Raw genomic sequence first — 21622 nt, forward strand, 5'->3', positions numbered from 1 at the left:
TACAACCTATTGCTACAGACTTGAAGCTATTCATCTGCCTGTGACACAGATCTAGATATCTTACACAAGTGCTCCATTGGATTCTGAAGTCAAACCAATGATGAGATCATATGTTTTCTACTCTTAAATCTGGTATCATCCCAGCCATATTAATTGGTACAAACATTCTTAGACATTACAATCACAGTTTCAGATACTGCTACAAAAGGGTAACAAATAAAAACATGAGAAGAAAAATAAGCATTGTGACAAAATCAGCATAACTAGGATCAAAGAAGATATATAAATTCTTCCATAAAAGTCATGATCTTAAAATCTGTTACAATAAAACTGCTACTTAAAACTACTTTTAGACATATCAAAAAAGTTGTAAAAATGCTTTGCTTTTGTTTGTTTGCTTAACCATGAGAACCCATAACTAACACAGTGTTGAGAGTGTATGTTTTGTTCTAGGAGTTCCTTAGCTGCCTATATTACATCAAGGACTTTTCTTCTTAGTGCATGGAATAAACAACACATTTGGAATTCAAAAGTGTTTTGAGTAGAGTTTTTATACAAATCTCAAGAACAAAAAATTGAGAAAACAGTCTAGAAGTCTGGCAATTTTAGTTATAGATCACCAAAAAGTGTAACTTATTGTAGTATTATCTGACAGACTAATTACAGTATCATACACTTTATGAAACTGTTCAGTTTCTCAACACAATTATCAGGAGTCAGAACGAAAGACTGACTGAATGAAGTATCTTAAAGCAGTCATCTGATCTTTAATTTCCTCATCTCTAATGGACATACCACTTAGCTGATAACATCAACAATTAAGGTGAAATAAAATAAATGTGAAAGCACTTTTGGAAAATTTTTCTTAAAAAAATTACTTACTTTGGAAAGTCAGATATACAGAGAGGAGGAAAGACAGAGAGGAAGATCTTCTGTCTGCTGATTCACTCCCCAAGTGGCCACAATGGCCAGAGCTGAGCTCGATCCGAAGCCAGGAATCAGGAGCCTATGCCAGGACTCCTACACTTGTGCAGGGTCCCAAGGCTTTGGGCCGTCTTCCCAGGCCACAAGCAGGGAGCTGGATGAGAAGTGGGGCTGCTAGAATTAGAACTAGCACCCATATGGGATCCTGGCACGTTTAAACTTGAGGACTTTAGTCAATAGGCTACTGCACAAGGCATTTTAAAAGACTTTTTAAAGCTAGTGAGAGAATCTTAATAACTACCTTAAGGTAAAAAGACCTTCAAAAATTTACATCGTTTTCTGCTTTCATTAATGATCATACATAAGGGGACTTCAACTCGTGGTAAAATTAAGTTTATCTTGGTAAAAACTTTTGAAATCCATGCATCATTTTTTATAACGCATATTTCCCATTAGCATTGGAAGGCACCTCACATAGTCCAGAAAAATGGTCCACAGCCTTACATTTGCTGCGTACCAACAATTTAGACAACTGAGACTGTCATTGTTTTAATTCTTAACATTTTATTCTAAGAGAAGGTGACGACAAAATCTTCCAAAGACCTGCAAATTTAACAGGTAGCAATTGTTTAAACAAAACATTGATCCTAAAAATTAACATTATTCTATATTTAATATGAACTTTTCTGAGATGAGAAGGGTTATGAAATCCTGTACAGCAAATTACCATTGTTACTATGAAAACAAATTTGCAGAATTTAGTTACGTTTCAGTAAACTAATTTCTCTCAGTTCAAAGCTCTAGCTCTCTAGTTAACACTGCTTTTCATCAAAGAAGTTCTTTTATCATATTTATGTAAGCTGGAAATCACCCACATTACATTTTACAAGTTTATTAAAAGAAAAAGGGGGGGGGAGGAAAACAAGGAGAAACCAAGCTGAGCTCTAGTGGATGAATAACACTGGGAATGCTCAAGGTGCTTCTTACAAGACAAGGCACAGATGCAGCTTACAATAGGGTTACAAACAATAAGCTGAAGATATTTTGAAAATATTAAGCAGAAAACTCATTTAATACAACTAACCTACCAACCAGCACAACCAGTAGGTATAACCTACCAACCAGTCTAACCTAATCCACCTGAAAGGAGCTCAGAATATTTACAAGAGCAAATGGTTGGGGGCAGAATCCCACAACATAAAACCCATTTTATAACTCAGTAATGAAAGCTTCACGTAATTTATTGAAAACTACTCAACCCAGTGTCTAAAGCCCTTGCCTTGCATGCGCCAGGATCCCATAGGAGGACTGGTTCATATCCCGACTGCTCCACTTCCCACCCAGCCCCCTGTCTATGTCCTGGGAAAGCAGGAGTGGAGAGCGAAAGCCTTGGGACCCTGCGCCTGGATCATCTGGGGCTCCTCACTTTGGATCAGAGCTCAGCTCTGGCCATTGCGGCCACTTGAGGAGTGGACAGCTGGATGGAAGATCTTTGCCTTTCTCCTCCTCTCCTTTAATATGATTTTCCAAGAAAATAAGTTTAAAAAAATCCACAAGTTGATCCTATTTAAGGAATTATCTGTATCTCAAAATAAAATGTGGAATTTGATCAGAAAATGGTTCCATGAAACAATCCATCTTCAGGCTGCACCTGAAGCCCAGATTTCTACTTTGTTCTTTGTATTTCAGGATGAAAACTATCAGTTATTCCTTTTTTAAAAGATTCATTTATTTAACTTGAAAGTTAGAAGAGAAGATGAGACACAGGGAAACTTCTATCTCCTCGTTCATGCTCCAAATGGGTGCAAAGGTCAAGCTGCACCAGTTAGAGGTTGGGAGCCAGGAGTTTCTTTCATGGAGCTGCAAGCGTTCAAAAATTCAGGCCTTTCTCCCTGTTTTCCGCCAATACATCAACGGGAAGCCAGATCAAGAGTTTACCAGCTGCACATAGAACTGGCATCTAGTTGCAGATGAGCAGACTGACATACCACCCTGGCACTACATTATTTCTCTTGCTTTTACCTTTTCTAAGCTACAGTAATTCTATTTTAATGATTTATTTCTGGACCCCATGTGATAGCTCAATGGTTAAACCCTCACGTTCCAAGTACCGGGATCCCAAATGGGTGCCAGTTTGTATCTTGGCTGCTCTACTTCCAGCTCCCTGCTTGTGGCCTGGAAAAGCAGCAGAAGATGGCCCAAGGTCTTGGGACCCTGTCCCAGCAGGGGAGACCTAGAAGAAGCTCCTGGCTCCTGGCTCTGGATCGGGTCAGCTCTGGTCTTGTGGCTACTGTGAGAATGAACCAGTGGATAGAAGATCTTTCTGTCTCTCCTCTCTGTAAATCTGATCTGCCTTTCCAACAAAAACAAAAAGATTTACTTTATTTAAGAGACAGATTTACTTACAGACAGACAGACCAAATGGCTAGAATGGTTAGGGTCTCCCGCATGGATGCAGGAATCCAAAGACTTGAGCAATCTTATGCTGTTTTCTCAAGTACATTTGCAGTGAGTTTGACTGACGAGGAATGGCCTGGATTTGAACAAGTATACATATGGGATGCCAGCATAGTGGACAGAGGCTTATCTAGCTATGACATGGTGCCAGCTCCTACCTCCAGTAACTTTAGTGCTACTTTCTTTCTCTCTTTTTTAAAAAGATTTATTTATTTTTATTGGAAAGTCAGATTTACAAAGAGAAGAAGGAGAGACAGGAAAAAGATCTTCCATCTGCTGGTTCACTCCTCAAATACTGCAACAGGTGGAACTGAGTCAATCAGAACCATGAGCCAGGAGTTTCTTTCAGGTTTCCCACACAGTTGCAGGGTTCCAAGACCTTGGGCTGTCCTCTAGTGTTTTCCCAGGCCACAAACAAGCGGGGAGCTGAAAGGGAAGTGGAGTAGTTGGGATATGAACTGGCACTTGTATGGGATCCCGGGACATGCAAGGTGAAGACGTCAGCCATTAAGCTACTGCGCTGGCCCTTGAGGGCTACTTTTAAAAGGGTGTAACTTAAACGGGAGCCAATCTGCAAAAATGCCAAAGGGCAAATGTGGAACAATTATATAACCAAAAATAGGCACGAAATTGATAATTTCAGATTCAATGAACTACAATATAGCAAATACTCTGCAAATCTATTAGTATACAGACACTGATGAAGGTGCAAACCCATCAGTCATTTCAAGAGGTTGCTGGGGGACATCTCAACTCAATTCCTTACTGAGAACACTAGGAAATAAAGGAAAGGAATCAATCATTATCTAGAATGCTCTATGAAATGTTTTATGGGGAAATTTATCAAATGACAGAGAAAATTTTCTTTATCAAAAATGTCCAGAATAACATTATAGAATCACCATTCTGCAACCTCTAAAGAAATAGTTAGGCATAATGAAAGACGGCTTACACAGGGTTAGCCTTCAGTAGGCTAATTTTCCTGTCTTTGGTGCCAGCATCCCACGTGGGCACCAGTTTGTGTCCCAGCTGCACCAGTTCCCATCCAGCTTCCTGTTGATGGCTTGGGAAAACAGCAGAGGTCGGCCCAGAGCCTTAGTATCCTACATCCATATGGGAGACCTGGAAGAGGCTCCTGGCTTTGGATCAGTGCACCAAATGGCCACTGAGGCCGTCTGGGAAGTGAACCAGTGTTTGGAAGACCTAATGCCCCATCTCTCCTTTTTGTAAATGTGCCTTTCAAATAACAAGAAAACAATCTTAAAAATTAAAAAAGATGGCACCCAGCAGTATATCAGTAGCTGGAAAACCTGATAGTCTCACATAGGAGACACCCAAACATGTCTCTTGATCCAGTTCAACAGAAAGCAGACAGGACCACAACACTTGCCAAACTAAATCAACCTACCCATCCACCACCAAGCCTTTTTATTTAGTTCCAGCTTTTAGTAAAGAGATATAGGAATGTGTTATGCAGCATCACAGGAAAGCAATCAGTAAAATGAATGTGGGAAATTAAGCAGAATAAAAGTTTCTTCAATAAGTGAATGTAAAGAAAAAAAGGAAAAAAGTCTAAACACATTATTAAATGCAACATATGAACTGGATCATGATTTAAGAAAAAAACTAAAATATTGCACGTAAGTCAAGAAAATGATCCTAGATGATGATTACTAGGGCTAGGATTATGTTTTAAAAGTAAATTTCTTAGATATAGTAGGAAATGGAAGAATAAAATATTTCATACTTCAAACCTCAGCATATCTGAAAAGTAACTGGGGTCACAAATTGGCTTCAATGACTATAAAAATTAAAATAGCTGGTTTTCAATCAAAACGTGAATACTAATCACCTGGCTGAAAATATCTAGATTGCTTAAATGTATTCAACTTCAAAGAATGAAAAGTCTTTTTTGGAAAGCCAACACAAAATACTGCTAACTTGGTATTATTTGCGAATCTTAAAAAAACAAAACAAAAAAAACCCAAACCTAGCACAAGCAAGCAAAGAACTGGTTCTTTCACTGCTGTTTGAAAATGCAGATCTCAAGGCTTGTAGGTAATTAACAGCTGAAAAGTTCATTTCTTAGAATCTCACAAGAAAAAGGGACAGGAATTAATTGCACCTAATTGTAAAAATTCATTTTTATCTAATGCTTTTAGATTCTTAGCATATAGGGTGAATAAAACTGCTTTTGCATTTGAACATCAAATTAATTTTCACAGGTAACTTATTTGTCATAATTTTTTTAGATCAAAGTGTGGGAAGCCTGTATCATGCTTCAAACACAGGAAAGATTATTTTCATGAACAGCTTGCCAAGAGCAAAATTTGAAATCTATTGAATGTTTCAAATTTATTTTTATTTATTTGAAAGGTAGAAATAGTTTCTCCAACTGTTGGTTCACTCTGTAAATGCTCATACCAGCAACAGTTGGCTAGGCCAAACACAGAATTAACTATGGATCTACCACGGGGCGGAAGCCTCTACCCTCTTGAGCCATCATCTGCTGCCTCCCAGGATACACATGAGCAGAAAATGAACTACAAGTAAAGCTTAGGCTTGAACCCAGCTCCAATATGGAATGGTGAGTCAAGAGGCATTTTAACCACTGAATCAAATACCTACTTTCTCTGTGTATTCTTTATCTGGCAGAATATTATTAATGTTGCCAGTCACAGTGTTAATTTAAGGGAAGAGAAATCAATGAAGAAACAATGTAACTATCTATTAATTCCAATCAGAGATGTATGAAAGTATTAGATTTCCAAGATGAAGGCAAATGAGTTTATGGGCTCAAAAATATCAGGCTGTAGTCCAGAACTGTTGTACTAAATAGCGACTACTTCCCCTGATTAGAATTGCTTCCCTAGCCATATACAAGGGCACTTCAAAAGATTTGTGGAAAATCAGAAGTAAAAGATAATTTTTTGTATAAAAATAATTTGAAATTCATGCATGATTTTCCAAGAATGTTTTATAGTTCCTGGAAATATTTTCAGAATTTTTGGCTTCAACATTAACACCTTTTAATTCTGTTTTCCAAAAACGTTGTGAAGCACCCTCAAACTATCTAAAGGAAAGTAGAAGGACGCATTATCCAGACTGCTGTAACTCCAGACATCTGAAGTCATTTACATCTCCTTTCTAAGCACTCTAAATAGAGCAGCAAGTAATGATAATTTTATAGACTCTAAGGCACACAACACAAGTGATTAACAGTATAACAGTTATCTGACTTGAAACTTACCTATAAAAAGATGACAGGACATGACAATAAGCTTAACAATAAAACATGAAACTATTATGGATAGGCCTATTCTTGGGTTTCTTATATTTCCAAATTTATAATCATTTCAAAAGCATGCCTTTTAGGGGTGGGGAGAGTAATATTTCAGCAGCAACAAAATTCAGGAACTGAGTAGCTAGCTAGCTCTTGTGACTAACTAGAACAGATGATAAATAAAGGAATCTATAAAGTGTTGAAAAGCAGATCTAAAGATCTCATCAAAATAAATGAACTGGCTGTATACATCAAAAGTCCTCTAAGAGCACACACTCTCCAAAGAAAAATGGCCCAGCACCTGATGTAAAGGATCAGATTTTTTTTTAAGAAATCTTGTTCACTGTGTAGTAACATAGGCTACTGCCACAGCTACCTGCACAAGGACATGACTCCATGAACCAGCTTTAGGATCAAACAGCTACACCCTCTTGCAGGGGTAGGGAAGGAGAGGGCCAAGGATAGTTTCTGCACTCCAACAGGAATTATTGTTTAAATCAAATTGTTCAAATTTCGGTTTCAAACAAAGCACTTAGAATTACAAAACTTAAAAATCCAATTTTAATGAAATAGTTTCTTTGATGAGATGGAGATTCAGATACATTCTCTAATGTCCAATGCTGCAAAATACATAGTAAACTGCACAGGTAAATACTTCTTAGTGACAGAGAAAAAATTAACCATCCATTTAACAATCCTGGCTACAGGGATAATTTTACTATACAGCCTAAACAAAGTTCTGTATGTTCAACTTCAGGGATTCAACAAAAATTTAGTTTTTTTCTTTCCTGACATACTCAAAAGAAAGAGAAGTATATGGATCAAATCCATAGCTTCTCTAACTCAAACAAAAATTAACATCCCCAGATATTACTTCGGCAAACTGGTCAGCTATTCAAAGATCACAAACAAAACAAAACAAAACAAAAAACCACCGTATTAAACTATCAAATTTGGCAAGCTGTATCGCTAATGATTTTCTTATGGTGTGCAGAACTTTGGATAGTGAAATTCCCCTTTCACTATCACGTATAAATACTTGAATTTTCAGATGTTCTAAAACACACAACTCAAAAGCACAAACAAGAAAAACACACCATTGTATTTCATATGAAGAACACAAGATACAATAATAGGGGGTCTTTACCTTACTGTACATTAGACCCTCATTTTGAATTTTCAGGAAAGTAGAACTTTCTCAAAAGGCTAATATCTAAAAGCAAAAGCAATTTGGCATGTTTTATCCAACATTAAATATTTCACATATATTATAAACACACACACAAACACACATACATGTATACATACAAATAAAAAGGGTTTTGGTTGGTTTTTTACCTAAATGCAAACTGGATGAGGATCCATGTGATGAAAGTGATGGCGGTGGCGTAAGTGAGTGTCCTGGAGTTTGGCTTGGCAGAGGCATGCCTATTGGACTTGGAGAGGAGGAAAATCCCAGACTATTGTAAAATGGTTGCCCTATGGGTGCTAGGCTGCTACTAGATCTTTTGTACAAGTCAGAGCTAGTAGATAGAGACTCTCTCCTTGTGGCACTACTACTTGCAGAACTGCCAACTGAAGAAGAAATAAAAAAAACCCTAATTACATACAGTGTTACTGAATAAAACCTATCCCCAACTCTTGCTGGGAAATAACAGAAGTGATCACAATAATTATTTTTAGAAACACTGTAGAGAAGATAATTACTGTGATAACTATATTTATATACTAACTTATTAATCATGAAAGGGTATAAATGTACCCCCAATAAAATAGGCAAGATAATTAACACAGCAGTCGTAGGTTTCACTATTTCACACATATTTACCACTGACACATATGATTACTGTGCTTTAATCGCCTGGTATGATTTATAAACCCTGGAATACCAGTTGTCTGCTTTAGGCCATTTGAAAGATTAAATTCCAATAAAAGTTAAATTTCGGCAGTATCCTAATCCCCAGAATCTGGTTCTCAGACTTCAACTCAATGCCAAGAAAAGATTATACTAATCAACAGAATATTAACACATTTCCTTCACCATTCATATTTGATTTGCTGCTACCTGTGTTAAAAAATATAGTCCTTTAAATCCTTATTGGTCCGAATATCAGTTATGCAACATACATGGCAGCTAACTCCCAGCATTTTTCACACTATATATGCCCTTCTAACCACTAAAGCACATAAAATATAGATAATATACTTTTCTAAGAAAATTAATAGCTCTCATTTTTGGTATTACACCAAAGAGGATTTTACTTACTACCTCCCAGGGCTATAGTAGCCCTAAGATTCCAACATTGGCCTCTTGAGCCCCTGACTTGCAATACATCTCCGCCCACTAATACTACATCTCAAATTATCAATCCTACATTCAATTACCAACGTTCTAACCCTTTTGTCCTTTTTGTACCAAAAAATCATGCAGGAATACCAGAAACATACTACTATGTATATACTACTTGGTGAGATGCACACTCAAAAGAGCCAAAGAAATCTACTGATGAACATTACCTGGATAATCAAATTCTTTACTGTGTGCACGTATAGGCTACCCAAACTCCCAACAGCACATCTCTCTCAGAGTCCATATTTTCCAAGTATTCCACCCTCTTCAGAATTTCATAGCAAACTTCTTAATGTGTCAAGAATTAATTTTTTTTTAAGGACAAGCTTTATATTCGGACCAATACAGACTTTCTTAAGGACTTTGGAACTTTCTATTAAACGTTGCTTTTCTAATTGCAAGTCATACAGGGCATAAAAAAAAAACTTAAGCAGAACATATGATGGGTTGACCACATTAAACTTAACATTCAGACCAGAAACCTAAATTGGTTTTTGAGTTGGTTTTGGCAAAACTATCAACAAATACTACATTAACTATGCTAATTTAAAAGGACACTGTCAAAGTGATATTTCTAAAATATATTCATATTACATAGTGCATTTTAAATGTCTATTTCAAAAATCAACTGACAAGGAAAAAGACAACAGCTCTCTAGTGAGTACAACTGTATTATTTCTTTGGCAAATAACTGAACAAACACATTTCAACAAATATAATATTACTTTCCTCTAAAATGGAAGTCAAACATTTAAAGACGATTATGAAGTAACTGTAAACATAAAGAAATGTGCTTTTAAAGTTTTATTATATGTCTAAAATTTCTATAATGAGGACTATAAAATATGAGACAAACTGTACCTAAAATAGTTAAGAGGTTAAACAATGGAGTAAACTGCTCACTCATCAATTGTGTACTAAGATGTGAAATTATCAACTTTCGGCTGTAATAGAATGTTTAAAATTAATCACAGAAAGAATATTAAATTATAATGATTAAAGTTCATGGCCAACTACACTATAAACTGGTGTATTTAACACTGCTAAGTACTCATAGGCTGACCATGCAAGTTAACTATGTGTGCACACAATATTATGTTTTTTATTTTAAATAAGTATGTAGTTATTGATAGACTACTTGGAAGAATATATATTGTGCAACGCACTTAAGTATTACAAAAGGCCCAAGACGAAACAGAAGATAATGACTGTCTCCTAGTACTCAGGGATGGCCATCACTACCGCCCTACGAAGCAAGCCAACTGACTGGAAATCAGGGCTGAGTGAGCACTGCTTGTAAGGTCAGTTCTCGGGGGTAAAGGAATCTGTAGCCAACATTTGCAGAAGATAAAAACATTTAAGCCAATCAGAGTATGAAGGCTGGGAGAAGGCAGTTTTAACCAAAAGACAAGCGGGAATTTAGAACATGAACTGAGTAAGGAACTGGCGTATACCAGACCTGCATCACTGACATGACAGGAAAGGGAACGTGAAGTTTGTCAAAATTCTATTATTTCTTGGACTGCTTAGATCCTCAGCCTATAGTTTATTTAGTATTCATATTCACATGAAGTTTGTTTTTAACATTATACTGTTCTTTCAATATCCCTGAGAATATTTAAATTCTTTAGGAAAAAATGTCCCATGGAATTAGAAACAAATAATGAATTCTAGAGGAGTAAGACTGACACAAAAACATTCAACTCTGAAATAAATAATAATAATAATAAATCAAGCAGGAATATTGAAGGACGGAGTGAATACTCTCCATGTTCATTGGGTTTTCCCTCTGAGGTCCATTTTTCACAAAACTCTGTGTTAGGCAAGGATAATAGTTTATTATGTTTAACCATAACATCGACAAGAAAGTTCTATACCCACAACTTCAAAGCTATTTTACACCATCCTTTCTATATGAATGCTCTAAGTTCACAAAAAAAATCTAGAGAGAGCTGGCAAACATGATTAATAATAACTGGCATTATGTTAATTTTGCCATTTTCCACATAAAAAAAAAAACACATGTAATTTGATGTGATGGGAGAACAGATGAGGAAAGAACAATCCTAGGATATTACATTATAGAAAGAGAAAATTTTTGAGATTCAAATAAATAGCTTAGCCCTCATGAAGGATGCCAACTGTACAAACAGATTTAATCTGTTTTACCCTAACATTTTGCTGAATAACCTAGGAAACTCAAAGGAATATTCAGGGAAACTTCAAAAAGTTTGCAGAAATACAGAATTACAATAGCCTATGCTGTCTTTTTCAGAGCACACATTTCCCATGAACTTTCTGAAGATCAGGCACAGAGGCTGTGACAGCATGAAGTCAAGATAAATTATTTAGTTCTTCCTCATTCACAGATATAGTAACATACAAATTACTTCATTTTGTGAAGCTGTTATAATTTTTGATTTATCAAGTGTCAAAGTTCTGTGTTGCAAAAAAAACATCTTTTAAATGTCTATTTAATGACAAAGTATAATGAAAAATAGACTAGCAATTTCCAAGGGGATTTTGCAAAGAATGTGTTTGTGTATGTGTGTATAAATATATATATCTGGGTACACAAAATCAAACAAGTCACCAGCATTTGATACAAGTAAACTATCTGATAAACACATAAATTATTCTTTGAAAGTACTCAAAATCCAACATGGTAAGGCATTTACCTCCTCAAACATTATGTAGAGAATAAAGAGGAAGTAACTAGCAGACAATATACCAAACCAAACTTTACTAAAATGCAATCACAATAACAAATTCATGACGCCAGGAGAAAAGAGGACATGCGCTGTATCTGAATGAATGGGCTGCTTGCAATCAGCTACTCATTGTCAATGTCTAAGACTGAAAGATATTTTTTTCTCCTACAAAATATAACCAGTTGAATATTTTATTCTTTCTATACAACACATTATTATTGCCCATTTTAATATTAAAAACATACATGTGTTACATGTCCTCTTGTGCAGAAAATACTCATCTTAAAAATAAACTTACCTGAAGAACCAAATCCACTGAGGGCTGAACCTATAGCAGCACCCAAAGAGTTACCACTTCCAAAGCCAAGTGATGTACTTCCAGGTTGGCCAGGTCCATGAGAAAATAAAGAACTGCTCTGGGAGCTATTAGTCAAAGAAGTGCTCCCATAAAATGAATTAGACTGCAGATTGGTGTTGGGCTGCTGCTGTTGTTGCTGCTGCGGCGGCGGCTGAGTGCCAATTGGCCGAAACAGACCATTTGTACTGCCTGTAAGACTACTGGCAGTTCCTCCAGCTGCTGCTGCTGCTGCTGCTGAAAAAAAATTAAGGATACATCTTAAAATTACCCAGAAAATTATTCTAAAATTTTTACTTCAAAGTTGTATCTCAACAACACCAGGAATTATCATCCCAAGAAATGTCAGTTACACTTACCAGCTTGTGCTGCTGCTGAACTAATTAAAACAGGTGTTGGAGCCATTAATCGAACTGGAGTTCCAAGGCCAGTTCTTGCTCCAGGGCCAACCACTAAGGCACCAGTCTGATCATAATAGGCAGTTGGAGCTAGTACTTGGTAGCCTAAATCACATTAAAAGAAATTATTACTGAAGAAACAAGGAATTTATATTACCCATGCATATGTATTTTCATACACACAAGAAAAAACAAAGCATTTTTTCATATATTTTGAGATGCTTTCACATATGGATCACAACACTTTTCTGATATTGAAAGAAGGGCTGATACTAGAAAAATGTAACAATTCATTATTGAGAGGATGGACTCCAAGGAAGTGAAGACTATAAAAAAAGTTTGGTACGAAATTTCAATAAAGTTCCACAGCTAGGATTCCACACCTAGTGGAGTACACTTACATTTTACTTGTAATACTTATTCTCTTTTAAAAGACTTACAAAATAATCTGAATATACATTTTGAAATCATAAGGTAATAGTCCATTTGTGAACATTCTCTAATGAAAGCAACTCAGGTTGACAAAAGCTTTCTTTCACCACAGCAAGGATTGAGGCTTAATAGCTTGACAATTGCTGAACATATTACTAATATAGCATCCCTATTACTTGTAAATCTCAAATGAGAGATGACAATCAATGGTTTTAAATGATGGCTTATATAGCCTAATCCAAAATACAAAATATCACAGGAAATACTTTTACACAAATGTTAAAATATCATGAACATAACATCTGAACCTCTGAGAAGGTTCTGGAAAATATGAATTTTAAATCTTTTCAAAGAAAAATTTTTACAATTGATCCTTTAAAATTGTGTCCATGCTGTGCTTCATTCACATTGTTACGTTTCCTTCTATGTACTCTCTGGGTTATTCCATTCTTCATACAGTTTCACTAATTACCATGGCCAATTTTCTAATGAATATACTCTGGACTATATTTTATACACCCTTTCTATATTTTGTTTTAACTGCAGCCTACAAGTTTTAATATGTAAAATACTCAGTGCAACCCAGATCAGAAGTTTCTAATTTCTGCTTTTTCACCTTCTTGACACTAAGAAAGCTTATGGCTACGTTACTGTATGAAGGGCCCGGAAAGGGAAAATAGAAGATGCAGGCAGAGAGGCTAGTATAGATATGCAAATGATATTAAAGGCACTGTCTGTACATTTAGAATTGTATGATACAGCAGAGGAAGAAAAACGTCTTTTCCTAATTTTAAGCTTGAAGACATGTTTCTGAGAAATGACATTAATCTAATAATTTTCTTTCACAATAATTAAACTCCTTTCTGACCTTTAAGCATCATAATGGAAATGTTGGAGAAATGCAAAGGTAAATGAGAGAAAGCCAAGTACAGACAAGTACTAAACATAACCGCAGGGCAAGGATAACTTGCAGATGGTCACGGGTAACGCACTAAAATGTGGTTTGTCACATTTGGGGGAGTGAATGGATAAGAAATATTTTTGTCATAAAATAGATAACTAAAAAACAAACAAAGCAGGAGAAAGCTAAGAAATTCAACAAAGCATAGAATCACAGACTTCATAGAAAGGAGACAAGACTTGGAAAACAGTCAATAAGGTGAGAGGTTATAAAGAATTGAGAAAAACCAGGATGGAGAAGAGGCTAATATTACAGATATGTGAAAAATGTCTGTTCATTTTCTTTGCCCATTTTTTTCACGGGGCCTTTGTTTTTTTCTTACTGTCTGACCAGCAACATCAGGGCACACTTACACAGCAGACTGATGGAACTGTAACTCCTTATGAAGTAATGCACTGTTGTCACAATATGGGAAAAATCAGTTGGGGGGGTAGGAATTTTGGGGAGGAGAATTCCAGACTATATAGAATTGTACCATAAAATTCAAACTTTAAAATAAAAACTAAAAAACATTTGGTAAAAACGAAATGTAAAGTACAGCATACATAATAACTGCTAGCCCATGAACATAACATAGACAAAGCATTTTTTCTTTAAAATTTTTTTTAATTTGAAATGCAGATTTAAGGAGGGAGAAGGAAAGACAAAGAAAGCAAGCTTCCATCCACTATTTCAGCTGGACGGAACACTGCAACAGTTGAGGCTGGGCTGGTCTGAAGCTTTTATGAGTCTCCCATGTGGTGCAGGTGTCCAGCTACTTTGGGCCATCTTTTGCTGCTTTCCCAGGCACATGAATAGAAAGCTAGATTAAAAGTGCAGCAGCCAGTACTTGAACCAGTACCCATGAGAAGCCTGTACTATAGGCAAAGGGTCAACCTACTATGCCATGGTGCCATCCCTGAAGCAATTTTTTTTTTTTTAGATTTCCTTTTTTTATTGAAAAAATTCAGAGAGGGCCCGGCAGCGTGGCCTAGCAGCTAAAGTCCTCGCCTTGAATGCGCCGGGATCCAATATGGGAGCCAGTTCTAATCCCGGCTGCTCCACTTCCCATCCAGCTCCCTGTTTGTGGCCTGGGAAAGCAGTCGAGGAAGGCCCAAAGCTTTGGGACCCTGCACCTGTGTTGGAGAACTGGAGGAAGTTCCTGGATCCTGGCTTCGGACTGGCATAGCATCGGCCGTTGCGCTCACTTGGAGAGCAACTCATCGGACAGAAGATTTTCCTGTCTCTCCTCCTCTCTGTATATCTGACTTTCCAAAAAATAAATAAATCTTAAAAATAAATAAAATAAAAAGAAAGAAAAATTCAGAGAGAGGAGTCAGAGATCTACTGTCAGTTGGCTCACTCCCCAAGTCGCTGCAATGGCCAGAGTTGAGCTGATCCAAAGCCAGGAGCCTCTTCTAGATCTCCCACAAGGCACCCTGTTTGGGCCATCCTTCACTGACTTGGCGCGATAGCATAGTAGTTAAAGTTCTCGCCTTGAAAGCGCTGGCATCCCATATGGGCTCTGGTTCTAATTCCGGCAGCCCTGCTTCCCATCCAGCTCCCTGCTTGTGGCCTGGGAAAGCAGTCGAGGGCAGCCGAAAGCCTTGAGACTTTGCACCCATGTGGGAAACCCGGAAGAGCCTCTGGCTTCAGATTGGCTCAGTTCCAGCCGTTGTGGTCACTTGGGGAGAGAACCATTGGATGGAACATCTTCTATGTATATCCGTCTTTCCAATAAAAATAAATAAATCTTTTTAAAAAGAGAAAACCAGCAAATAAGTTATCTATGAACTGTAGCCAATGTTTACTTCCTGAAACATTGAGAAATCTGGACTGGATTCAGCTGGGATATATGTTATAGTTTATGCCATAACAATATGAAAAAAAGGCTCTATAGAAAACCCTGACACATATGTGTCATTACTATCACGAAGTTTCAAAAGCAGTTTCATTATCTGCCATTAGCATCTGAGTTCTAAATAATTTACTACTAGATAGGCAAAATCTTACAGCTACTGCTCAATTGTTACATCTTTCAACATGGGAGTCTAAACACATACCTGGCATGCCTGTAGCAAGACCCTGACCAAAGGCCAGAGTTGGATTTGCTGCTGCAGCTGCAGCAAGCGATTCAGCTTGCTGCCCTTGTTGACCCTGACTGGGAGTAAGAGGACGCTGACCTGCTCCAGCACGGAGAACCTGAAAGGACAAATGAGCTTCTTCAAAGCGATAAACAAACAAATTTTGTTTAGGACAACTGCAGATATAGTACAAGTAGTCTGTCAGGAATTTTGGAACTTATTTACATGTGATACAAGGTAGATCCAGCACGGGGGTGGGGGAAAGTCACAAAATACATTAACATTTACAACATGATCACCGATCATCAACAACTAAATCCATAAAGCAACATGGAAGCCCCAGAAAGTCTCCGAGCAAAAATTACATTAATGTTGATAAATCTACAAACACAATTATATTTTTTAAAGGATTTTTTTTATGGTTAGAGAGAATGACAAAATCTTAACTGAAGGTTAAAAAATTCACACTAAAATATCTGAAAAAATAGGAAAGGAGTATTATTTTGGAAATAATATTATAAGCATATGTTTAAGAAATGAGGAATTTAAAAGTGACAGAAAGATATGAAATATCAGACCTTTACATTCCTGAAACAAAATACTAATTTTAAAAACCACCATATAAGAAATGTTTGTGAACCAATCACACATGTAGGTACTCTGCCATATATTTACAAAATAAAAGTGAAAACAAGACGCTGATCGTTGTCACCAGAAGCTCACAGAGAATATTCAGGAAGCATTTAGTGAACAAGGGCCTACCTGTTGCTGTCCAGGCTGAGCTTGTGACGCCGCTTGCTGACTGGCTGTGTTGTTTGCTGCAGCTGCAGCTTGCTGCTGAAACAAATTGGCTGGATACACCCCCCATGGAACACCGTAATATTGAGGTGGAACCACTGCTGGACCTAAATCCATATCCCATGTCCCCCCAAAAAAGAAAAATAAGGAAGAAGGGTCACTGGATTTTATAGATACAATCTGAGATCAGCCAGCATGACTTTAAGTGGGGGTAGAATTAACGTAGAACATTTCCCTATAATTCCATTTTCCCACAAACATTCTGAACTACCCTGTTTTCACTAAAGGTTAGCTTTAATTTCTTTAATCTTTGTGTTATCTCTCCCACCTTCTGTGGGTTTTTCACTTCTGATGTTATTAGAGAGCAAATACCATTGGAGCATGGAGTATTTGACAGTTGTGGGCTTAATGGAGAGATGTGAATCAGAACTTAGAAAGCTACCACTGGATTGAAAGGACACATAACCACTATTAAACATATATGGAATGTCAATTCATGGGTCAGGTAGGACAAACACAGGTCATGTTTTCAGGGAACATTAGACACAATGAAGCCAAGGTTTCTTACCAGTTAATCACTTCTCTTTAAGAAGAATATTTTCTAACTACTGAGGTGAGTTACAGAAATTTTTTTGTCTTTTACTTTGCATCCTATACCAAGCTTGCTATAGTAGTATTTGAGTAGAAAATCTTGAGTTTAAATTTTCATATAACAACTGAAATTATATGAAAATAAATCAGACATCAGTGTTTTTGCGGTTAGGAAAATGAGAGCAAAGTAGGAAAGAAGCAGATAATGAGAGAGATGAAAATGGAAGAAAGGAAACAGACTAGGAAGAACAGAATGAGTTGTTCTTGCTCTGAATCTGGAGAATAGTTGTGCGTGGTAAGTGCTGATACTACAGTAATGGTCAAAAATGTCACAAATTCTGATACAACTATGTTCTAAAATTATCAGTGGAACTGGCTTCATTTTGCTTTTGAAGACAATAAAGCCCAGCATAATTAACAGAACACCAAATTATTTAAAGGCAAAATATTTTCCTAAAGACAGCCAGTAGCCATAACCTGCAGTGAGTGCTATTAACATCGGGAAAAGCTTAAGAAGAATAAACTGCAGACACAAAACAAGAGTCAGGCACTACTTAGAACTTTACTATCCAACAGAGCTAGGGCCGCTTGTGGCTACTAAACAATTAAGAGCTGGACAGTCCAAAAGGAGATTACTGATACGGTAGATTTCTGTAACAATGCTGGCTTGAGTCCCTGCTGCTTTCAACCTAACCCTTTGCTAATGTGCCTGGGAGACTGGTGGAGAAATGACCTGGGTGCCAGAATCCCTGGTACCTACACAAGAGACGTGGATGGAATTCCCAGCTCCAGGCTTCAGCCTGTGGCCATATGGGGAATGCATCAATAAAAGGAAGACCTCCTTTTCCTCTCAAATAAATGAATCATCAATAAAAATGCTGATTACATGTTGAAAAGATAGTATCATGCATATTGGGCTCAGTTTAAAAAAAACTGGAATTAACAGCATGTGTTTTTTGCTTTTACACTGTGGCAACTAAGCAGATCACGCTGCTGATTTTATCACCAACATCCCATGCTGGAGAGAGTGCTGGATGAAACTGGGTGGGGTTCCAACTGTTCCACATCAGATCCATTCTTGCTAATGGGCCTGAGAAAGCAGCAATATGGGTCCCTGAAACCCATGTAGGGAGACCAGGATGGAGTTGTGGAACCCTGGCTTTGTCCTGTCCTAGCCCCAGTAATGCTTGTCATTTGGAGACATTCCATCTCTCAAACAAATCTTGAAAAATAGCAACACAAAAAGCTTTAGATCACATCTTCCAGCTTATATTTTATTTTTATTAGAACGTTACGGGGTCCTAGAAAAGCTAGTCTAGAATGCTTATCACAAACTAAATGACCTCTTAAAAATGCTTATTTCCGTTCCACGGCTTAAATAGTTGTCTAAATGTATAATATAGCAGCACCTTACTTGCATACTAATATCCAGTTATGCAATATCAGAAACAACACTATGTGGTTAACTGATTACAAACAAGTCCACATCTGAGGGCAACAAGTTAGTTTCATTCTGCTAGCCAAGAAATACAAGAATCTGAAACTGCCTCCCCTGACATTTAAAAAATTAACAAATTCTGAACTTCTAGAAAGACTGCTTATCAATAATAGTAAATGCCAGAAGTGAATTTAAAACCCTGTAACTGATCAGTGACAATCACTTCAGTGATTGTACACCTGAAAAAAAAATTAAAAAATCACTGAGTCTCAAGTTAGCCCATGAGCAGACTCCAACCCATTCTCGTCATGCTGTTATTAAGCCTTACTTCTGTTTCTGCAGCGAACTCAATCTGAAACAAGCTCTTCCTAACAACCCATCCTGGATCAACCAATTGCTTTGCTCAGTAAGATAATGTTTGACCAATCCAAGAATCTCCTTTCTTAAATAAGTCGGTTTTTAAAAATAAATATAATTTTGGGCCTGGCACGATGGCACAGTGGTTAAGGTCCTCGCCTAGCACGCCCGGGATCCCATATGGGCGCCGGTTCTAATCCTGGCTGCTCCACCTCCCATCCAGCTCCCTGCCTGTGGCCCTGGAAGGCAGTCGAGGACGGCCCAAAGCTTTGGGACCCTGCACCCGCGTGGGAGACCCAGAAGAGGCTCCTGGCTTCAGATCGGCATAGCATCAGCCGTTGCGCTCACTTGGGGAGTGAATCATCGGACGGAAGATCTTCCTCTCTGTCTCTCCTCCTCTCTGTATATCCACCTTTCCAATAAAAATAAATCTTTAAAAAAAAATATATATATATATATATAATTTTGACTTTTTAGATTTTGTGGTAGTCTCAATGAATTGACTGTTTTTACTGAGTTCTTTCCAACTTTGCCCTTCTTTTTTGCCACCTAATACATTCTAACAGTGCTCAACAACTTCTTTCTGCACGTACTCCCTCATAACTGCAGGTGCCCTTCGCAGCATCCATACATTCACATCACCTGGTTTATATTTTGAAAAACAAACCAAATCAAAACAAAACAAAGCAAAAAAAACCCTTACATCTTGGTTGGTTTGGGACTGATCACTGAAATGGAGATACATGAACAGTGTAAGACTCCTAATACTGTGGAACTGAAATGGCAACCATGTATGCAGTGGTGGGAAAGTTCCTCCTTCGGCTCTTTCCTGTAGCATCACAGCTGAAAAACTGCTCAATCTGGATAATCTTTTGGATTATTCCAGAAACTTCAAATTGCCCAAATAGATACAAAGCTTATACCAAAATTAAAGCTAAATCCATAATAAACAAGGATGAACAACCAGTTACCTGCTAATGTGGCTGCAGCAGCCAATCCTGCTGCAGTATATGGATCAGTTCCTGGAGGAGCAGCACTGATAATATATGGATTTGGCACAAATGCAGCTGGAGCAAGGCCTGCTGAGAAAACTCCAGCTGCGTTTAAAAAGGGGAGAGATATCAAAGAATAAATGACTTTATTTATTAACATTTATTTAGCATTTTCACTCTAAATAAATAAATACAGGATCTGTGGGATGAGGTGGAGGAAGAGACTGGTGCTTCTAATTTTTACTAAGTGATTTTGAATAAGTAACAATACTGGACTAAAGTTTTTCACTTAAGAAATCATATCATGTGATACTGAATATCAAATAACTGGATTACACTAGCATGTGACAGGCACTTAATAAAACTGGAGCTATACAGAAAGATCAATGATGAGCTTCCTGGTCCAGGAACTCATTGGCTGAATCTCACCTTGAAGGCAACACAAAAGTTTTAAATTGGCCCACTGCTTAACTCTAGCACACCCACATAGACTAAGTAAAGACTGAAAGATTTTAAAACACATGTTTGCAGTCCTTATTTAATAAAAAGAAAGTCCTAGGCATTAAGGCATCACAGTAGACCTTCACCACAAGTCCTGAAAACATGAAAACATGCTCCTACAGTTGCCTGCTTCTCCTGTCAGGGTCTGGTCAGACTCCTTGCTACACGGCATTGATCCATCCTCCTGCTAATGTGTACCCCGACACACAGCAGCTGAGTCTCAGGTCATGCAGACACTCCCACCCATGTGGGCCAGTCAGACGAAGTGCAATCTGCTGGCTCCAAGCTAGTCTATAGCTCAGCAACTGCAGCCATTTGGGGAGCCAATCAGCAGACAGAAGAATCTGTGTGTCTGGCTTTCAAACAGAAAATCACAAACTTTAAAACTAGACTTAATGCCCTAGATAATATTTAGCATCATAAAGATTTTAATCTTCCCTAAGAAGTAAACCATTTCCAAAGTATATACAAAAAACTAAGAGGAATAAGACTCCAAAAGAAAAGCAACAGGCTTGTCAGTCTGTCAAATATTAAAACATACCAGAAAATCTCAAGAACTAAAATGACAACACAATGGATTAAGTTAAGGATTCAACAGAACTGGGGAAAGAGAAAAGAAACAGATCCAGAAAATATGCCACTTTTAGCCATCATCCATAAATACTGATACTCTGATTAAGAGAAAAGTAAAATGTGGGATGTATGAAGTTTTACAGCACTGACACAGAACAATACAAAGCTAAGAGAAAATATACCTGGTGTTCTATATACTTCCTTCTATAAAATTCTAACCAGAAACTAAGTCAAGTCTTGCCAAAATCAGATTTGCACAAAAAGTTAGAGATTTATACAGGTGATGACATAAAACTGCATAAACTAGTTTGGCATTTTACTAGTTTTGATATTGTTCTATAATTATGTAAAATAGAGCCACTATGGAAAAAAGGGTAAAGGGTATGAGAATCATTCTGCATGTCGACTGCAACTGCATGTGAATCCATTCATTATTAA

The 21622-nt window shown here is 37.3% G+C and overlaps 1 protein-coding gene across 22 annotated transcripts in view; it reads right to left on the reverse strand.

Moving 5' to 3' along the window:
• PUM2 (pumilio RNA binding family member 2) overlaps positions 1–21622 on the reverse strand; it is a 77799-nt gene that overhangs the window by 24163 nt on the left and 32014 nt on the right. For 5 of the 22 annotated variants that reach the window (XM_040992887.1, XM_040992885.1, XM_040992888.1 and 2 more), the window contains 6 exons: positions 20090–20215; positions 16697–16839; positions 15914–16052; positions 12440–12583; positions 12024–12314; positions 8003–8239 (listed from right to left, as the gene is read on the reverse strand). In XM_040992887.1, the coding sequence (XP_040848821.1) occupies positions 8003–8239; positions 12024–12314; positions 12440–12583; positions 15914–16052; positions 16697–16839; positions 20090–20215 (1080 nt within the window). Of the gene's footprint in view, positions 1–8002; positions 8240–12023; positions 12318–12433; positions 12584–15913; positions 16053–16696; positions 16840–20089; positions 20216–21622 lie in introns of all 22 variants that reach the window. The other 17 variants (XM_040992886.1, XM_040992882.1, XM_040992884.1 and 14 more) reach the window with 7 other exon arrangements.

The sequence above is a fragment of the Ochotona curzoniae genome, unplaced genomic scaffold (assembly GCF_017591425.1).
Source record: "Ochotona curzoniae isolate NIBS_2020 unplaced genomic scaffold, NIBS_Ocur_1.0 contig_883, whole genome shotgun sequence".
Classification (NCBI taxonomy): Eukaryota; Metazoa; Chordata; class Mammalia; order Lagomorpha; family Ochotonidae; genus Ochotona; species Ochotona curzoniae.